The sequence below is a fragment of the Apteryx mantelli genome, chromosome 11, assembly GCF_036417845.1.
Source record: "Apteryx mantelli isolate bAptMan1 chromosome 11, bAptMan1.hap1, whole genome shotgun sequence".
Taxonomy (NCBI): Eukaryota; Metazoa; Chordata; class Aves; order Apterygiformes; family Apterygidae; genus Apteryx; species Apteryx mantelli.
In genome coordinates this window covers 3,237,662-3,244,751 of record NC_089988.1, presented here as the reverse complement: position 1 = coordinate 3,244,751, position 7,090 = coordinate 3,237,662, and the positions used below count along the sequence as shown (strand labels likewise).

The following is a 7,090-nucleotide window of genomic DNA, read 5'->3' as shown; positions in this document are numbered from 1 at the left end:
AAGACCTAAAGCAGCTCCTCTCAAACCTGGGCAGGGAGTGATGCACCTGGCAGTACTCCTGAGAGAGGATTGTGGCACAGGACGGGGGACATTGTGAGCTGCAGTGCTTGGCACTAACCATCTGTGCTGGGTCTGGGAGTCCTGGCAGGTGATGCTGATGTCTGTAGCCCACATCCTGCTAGCAGCAGTGAGTCCCCTCCATGACCGCTGGGAGCTTCTGGAGTGTCATGGCTCCCATCTGCACCTCATCCCTTCACTGGCCCAGCCCCGCTGTTCTGCACGTGGCCCCACAGCCCCACTGTGCAGGCACCCCACAGGACAGGGTGTGTTCTGGAGTTGGGAAACATCCCGCCAGTATGGTCCCCATGACAGCCCTTGGTGCCCCATCCTCCATGGCCCTCCTGCTTGGAAGCCTCCCACCAGTCCACAGACCCTGCCCAGCCCTTTCGCTGTCCCCCTGGGGTTAGCAGAAGGCCATCCTCTGGGTTCTGCTGAGGTCTGAGCCCACAGAGAGGCCAGGCAGGGCTGGCCATTTCCCCCATACAGCTGCTGAGCCCAGCAGGCAGACAGAGCTGGTCACACTCAGAGATCACCCCTCAACAGGACCACAGGAAATGGCCAGTGCTGGAAATAGCTGGTGTGAAAGGCTGGGTCTGGGAGGAGTCTCCTGGGGCAGTTTCTCCTCTCTGTTTTTGCAACAACAAGCTGGGCTGGATCTTCCCACTGAGGCACCCTGCTTGAGGACCCCCATGGGAGGAGGAGGGTCTACAGGCCCAGCAGATGGCCCCAGGACCTCCTCTGCATGCTCCCTGCCAGCCCTGCAGAGGACCCAGCAGAGGGCTCATCCTGCCAGGGCTCACAGCTGGACATCCACTCCTCCAGCTGGGCATGAAGCCTTGTCTGGGGGTGACTTTTGGGGTGAGGACCAGCATGTGGGTTGAGGGAGATTGTCTCAAGGGCATGTGCTGGGAACAGGGCCTGAGGGACAGCAGCAAACTGATATGGCTCCTGGGTCCTGCTTCCTTCAACGCAAGCTGCCACAAGGGGTCCCAGCCTTCCTTTGGGTGCCTCCCTTCAGGAGGGACAATGGCACTATGAGCTGGGAGGGTGGGGAGCATTAATCCTTCTTCAGCCACTTCCCAGGCCAAGTGGAGGGCCAGGACAGCAAGGACATCTGGCTCTGCACTGTGAGCTCGCTTTAGTGTACCCACACTCTCAACATTGTCTTGGATTAAATGTCAACTTTTTTTCTCTCCAAGACACTTGCAAGTCCAGTTCCACTTCCTTCTCATCTCTCCCAATCCCTCCTCTGATCTCGCTGGCCATTCCCACACCCCCTCCCCTGTTTTCCTGTGGGGCCCTGAGCTCATAGTGCTGCTCTGCAGAGCTAGCAGGCTGTGGGGCCACAGGGCCACAGGGTGACTCTGCACTGGTCGTGCTGCTCAGGGTGGGAGGCAGATCCAACCAAATGGGGATCACGGCCTCTAATCCCTCCAGGGGACTGCAGATGTGGTACGTGCTTGGAGGGGCTATGGAGTATTTCCAAAGCTATTAGTTCTGTCCATGTGCACCTCTAGATCTTGCTCATGTCACGGAGGGTGACATGAATCACTCTCCAGTCTCCCTTCCCCGTGCCAGCTGGATCCCCACTGCCTGTTCTGGGATTGCAGAGTCCTCCTTTGTCCACAGATACCTGGGTTTAGTGCTTTACCTTTAAGTGACTCCACCTTGAAGGACCTCTCCCTTTGTGAGGCTCCACTCACTGCCCATGCACCAGGCACACGCTGTCCCACGAGATGCCCTGTGTTCTCCTGGCACCTCCAGATTCCCCTCCAGAAGGACAGGCATAAGACACTGGGCCTTAAAATGTGGGACAGCTGTGGGTATGTAAATCCATGACCATTCACCCCCTCCACTGTCACTGGACACCAACTGGTGAGTCCTAAATCCAGCCCTTGGTCTCTAAGAGATCATAACATGATTATGAGCTTTTTGCTCCTGAACCCATGGAGAACCCCGTGCAGTAGCCCCTCCTGGAATGCAATTCCTTGGGGCTATTCTTGACACCAGCTTTGGAGGAAGAACCCAGCCTTCAGGCACTGCACCTGGAAGAACCTACTTTATTACAGACATACTGTGAGGGAGTCAGCTCTGACCCACTGTTGGACACAACTTTATATGGGCACTAGGTGAGACAGAGCAGTGTCAGTAAAGGTGGAATGAATCCAACCATTTGTGTAGCAACATGGTGACAAATAATAATAACAACAGTAATACTAGTAATAATAAAAATAAAGTGAACAAACAGAGCTCAGTCCTCGTATGCAACATAGGGGGAGTCATCTGTGGACAGCAATGGCAATTTTCCCACAGCTGAAAAACATCCATGAAACCACTTTCCTCAGGGCATCTTTGAGCTCCTTGTTCCTCATGCTGTAGATGAGAGGGTTCAGTGTTGGAGGCACCACCACATACAGAACAGTCACCACCAGATCCAGAGCTGGGAAGGAGATGGAGGGGGGCTTCAGGCAGGCAAACATGACAGTGGTGACACACATGGAGACCACAGCCAGGTGAGGGAGGCACATGGAGAAGGCTTTGTGTCGTCCCTGCTCAGAGGGGATCCTCAGCACAGCAGTGAAGATCTGCATGTAGGACAGCACAATGAAAACGAAACACCCAAAGACTAAATAGGCAGCAGCCAGAGGAATCCCAACTTGCCTGAGGTAGGAGTCTGAGCAGGAGAGCTTCAGGATCTGGGGAACTTCACAGAAGAACTGGTCCACTGTGTTGCCTTGGCAGAGTGGTATTGAAAATGTGTTAGCAGTGTGCAGGAGAGCATGGAGAAAACCACTGGCCCAAGCAGCTGTTGCCATTCTGACACAAGCTCTCATGCCCATGAGTGTGCCATAGTGCGAGGGTTTGCAGATGGCAACAAAGCGGTCATAGGTTATGACAGTGAGAAGAGAAGACTCTCCTCCAAACAAGAAGAAAATGAGGAAGACCTGGGCAGCACATCCTGAGTAGGAAATGGCCCTGGTGTCCCACAGGGAATTGGCCATGGATTTGGGGACTGTGGTGGAGATGAAGCCAAGGTCGAGGAGGGAGAGGTTGAGGAGGAAGAAGTACATGGGGGTGTGGAGGTGGTGGTCGCAGGCTATGGCTGTGATGATGAGGCCGTTGCCCATGACGGTAGCCAGGTAGATGCCCAGGAAGAGTGAGAAGTGCAAGAGCTGCAGCTCCCGCTTGTCTGCAAATGCCAGGAGGAGGAACTCATTTAGGGAGCTGCTGTTGGACATTTTGCTATCTCCGAGCATGGGGGACTGTCCAAAGGAGAAAAGACATTGAGAAGTTAGGAGAGACTTTTCAAGCAAAGAAACCCCCAAATGTTACCGTTCTCATATAAGCCCCTACATTGCCTCTCTCTTTACTGAGAAGATCTTTGTGCAGCTCCCGTGCTGGCACTCCAGTTTGTGCTTGCTGAGTGTGGTGTGAGGGGCAGGGACCTCTGCCCATGGGCTCCAGAGAAGCCCGCCCTGCTGTACAGTTGTGGGAATGGGGCAGTCAGGTGACTAGCTGTGACATTCACAGTTTCTGTCAGGTGAAATCCACTCATCATGTAGAAGGGCTTTTCAGCATCTTCACTCCGAGTTGTAAAGAATGGGGGTTGATAAACAGAGTTTTAGGGATTTTTTTAATATTTTTTATTTTCTTTGAGATGTCCTTGTCACCCCTGGGGAGTGTTCCTCAAAGGTAGAAATCCTTGGCATTTCTACTGAGTCCTGAGAAAAACGGATTCACTGGTGAAGAGTGAGTCTATTAGTCTTGTTCCCAGCTGTCTGGTGCTTCCACCACTTGGAGCTGGAGGATGATCTCTCTCAGATGTTGCCCTAAAAAAACCCAAGCCATTACTGAGAGCAGACGAGTCCAGTTTCAAAGTGCACAGCTCCAACTTTCTCTCCCGTTCTCAGGGCACCTGAGGGAGCTCTCCACACTCCCCTTCTAGACAAGGACACGCAGGGATCTTTTCAGATGCCCATCTACAGCCTCCCACCACCATCTCCATACTTTCAGCATCTCTGCAGTTTCTTCATTTGTCTCTTAGATATCACAGAGATGTTATGAGACAACTGTGCCTTTTTAGAGGGCAGTTTGCAGCCCAACAGGACACCACTGGGAAACAAAGGACCGTTAGGACTGAAGATAGGCTCTCCCTAAGGGAGAGTCAGCTCATTTCCCAACCCCAGAGCTCCACAGTTCAGAAGGGGGCTGGGGCAAGCTCATTTCCATGCAGACCCCTCTGTCACGCAACTTCCAGTATTGGTGTCTGAACCCCACCCCTGAGAGCCTGAGAGCAAGAACAGGAGCAGCACGGACAGGAGGAGAAAGAAGTATGCAGCAACACTGTGATCCTGCTTCCAAGGGAGGCAGGGAGGAAAGCTGTACCCATCTGGGCATGCCACCTTGCAGGTGGCAACATTGCAGGGCAGTCGCTCTCAGCCCCTTTGTCAGGCAGCATGAAATGGACCCATAGCAGGAGAGATGCCCCTCTCCTCTGCTGGAGGTCTGGCTGCAGCATGCTCTGGACTCTATGGCTGTCAGGGCAGAAGCTCTACCAGGTGGGAGATGAGACACGGGGGGCTTGCTCAGAGGAAGGTGTCAGCATAGGAAGGACTGACTGTGACATGCCCAAACCATCCTACCATGATGTTTCTGCTAGCATTTCCCTCTTATTCACTGCCCATCTCTGCTGCCTGGAGCTGTCCTTGTGGGGAGCTCTTTCTCTGTCTCAACATCTTTTCCCAGTCAGTGCTCACAGACCCTGTCCCACCCTGAGTGTGCTCAGTTCTACCCTAAGGAAACCTCCTGGGACAGGGCACTGTCCAGGGGCATTACTGTACATGCAGGTCCTGCAGGTCAGATAAACTCCTAGGAGGCCACAAAGGTGATCCTAATGCTGTCTGTAGGCTAAGGGGAGGATGAAGCAGCTTGCTGAGGGTTCTCACAGACCTATTAATCTCTGAGAGTGAAGGTTTAGGACTCCCCGTTCCTTGACAAAACAGAAAACTCTTACTTTTTTCTCACCGCCAAAATTAGCAAACTGAAAGTGCAGACACCTGAAGGAAAGCTCCTTCTCTTGCAAGCACCCCTTCTCTTGATACTCCTCTTGAAAAGGCTCCTTGGACATCTCGTGTGCATTAGCTAGAGCTCTGAGCAGTCCTGAGCCACGCAGCAACCTCTCAGCAGAAGAATGAACCTGCCCTGCCGAAGGTCACTCCTTCCACTCAGAGCTTCATCCTCCACTGCAATTGGGAGTTCCCCGGGCAGGCTGAGTGCTGACCCTCGCAGGCGGCAGAGTCACTGCCCTGGGCACACAGTACCCTGGGGCACAGGGACACTGCTTTGAATTACAGCCTTGGGCAGACCTGGGTGCACATCCCAGCTTCACAGCCCTGCAGGGTCCCTGGGAGAAGGTAGCAGGATGCCCTGTCCGTGTGATGGTGTGGCAGGGAATCCCTGCTCTGAAGCCTCTCCCCCTCCTCTGCAAAGGAGAAGCCATGAGAGTGATCCTTAAAAAGAATGATAGGACTCGATGGGTTTCAAGACCTTTCCAGGAACCTCAGTAGCATTGCCCTGCAGCCAGAGACTTAACGTGTCAAGGGCTGTGAAGATTTCTCCCACAAGGAGCTCTCCTCTCTCCTCCCACTCCACACTGCCTTCCACTTGTCCCTGTCTTCTCTCATCTGGCAGCAGCAGCAGGCAGTGCCTGGAGCCCTGCTGCTCTTTGCAGAGGAGCTGCTTCTGCACACAGCTGTCTCTGGGCAGTGCTGCTTGGTTGCCATGAGCTCCCTTCATTCCCGGAGCCTGGCCCTGCTCAGGAGCAGAGGACCAGTTGAAATCATGAATTTCTCTGTCCCTTGTGCTCCCTCCTCCTAGGAAATGTTCACTGGAACCAAATAAAATAATCACTGGTGGTCCCTGTCTAAACACTGAAGGAAGACTGATTCCAGCATTGCAATTTGTCTCATCAGGGGATGGTTATCTATGAAAGGTGGAGATGTCCCATTCTGGTAGCCCCAATTCCCATCTCTTAACAAGGCAGGATATCTAGATGGGGACAAGAATAGAATTTGTTTTCCCATCATTCAGGAATTGATTCAGATGAGTCAGTTTGGGCTTCTCAGGCTGTTTTGGGAACCAGATCCTTCCTGTGAGCTCCACAAAACAAACAAACAAAAAAAAAACCACAGGAGGTGGCATTTCCCTCTCCCAGGCAGAAGTGAGCACAGCATAGATGTTTGCATGCAAGATCTTGGTCTATGATCCCATTATAATCACTGGAGATGGAGGATGGGAGTCAGTTGCTCACACACAAACACCTGGTGACATTGGAAGAGACAGAGGGGGACCAACACATGTGCCAGAGTCTTCTTGTTCTGATGGAGCAGCTATGACACCCCCATCTTTGTAGAGCATGAGTTGGGGGCCAGGTGGAGAACTCCCTTTTCCATCTGAAATGACACTAGATGCCTACTGCAACTAGAGCTCCACTTGCTAGGAAGCTGGGACACATGCAGATCCCAACATTGCCAACACTTGATGTCATCCAGTGCAGGCACTTGATTCAGTGACATAGAAATAGGCCTGCAGGTCCATGTTGGATGCCTGGGGGGTCCAGTACAACCACATGTCTCTAGCAGATACACTACGGGACCTCTAGGAAAACCATGGCCCTTTGGAGTGGCTGCTGGGCAAGTGCCCCAAGGCAACTCCGGTTTCCTACCAGTGCCCAAACAACTGGATTCCACCACTGCCTTTAGGCCAAGTCCCTCCAACCTACACCAAGTGTGCTGCATAAATGGGAGAGGCACATCCCACCAAGGTCTCTGCTCTAGTCTCTGCACCCTTAAAACCTTCTAGCTTTGCTCCCCCTGAACCTCTTTTCACCCCCAGGTGATATGAACAGGAACTGGGCTAATGATGACCTCAGGGTGCCAAATCACAGGCTACCCAGGCCCAGGGACTTCTTCAGTGGCACCTTGTCCTGCTCGGAGATCGCTTCACTTCTGTCACAGGCACCAAGGTGCTA

General features: G+C 53.0%; 1 protein-coding gene across 1 annotated transcript; it reads right to left on the bottom strand.

The window, feature by feature from the left end:
- Window positions 1–2,339: 2,339 nt before the first annotated feature.
- On the bottom strand, window positions 2,340–3,299 carry LOC136993105 (olfactory receptor 14C36-like). Its single transcript, XM_067303119.1, has one exon. It carries the CDS (start codon window positions 3,297–3,299, stop codon window positions 2,340–2,342), a length of 960 nt encoding a protein of 319 aa, XP_067159220.1.
- Between the last annotated feature and the right edge of the window lie 3,791 nt (window positions 3,300–7,090).

Bases quoted from the DNA above. Each gene is read 5' to 3' on its own strand.
- LOC136993105 (XM_067303119.1), bottom strand. From the start codon at position 3,299: ATGTCCAACAGCAGCTCCCTAAATGAGTTCCTCCTCCTGGCATTTGCA.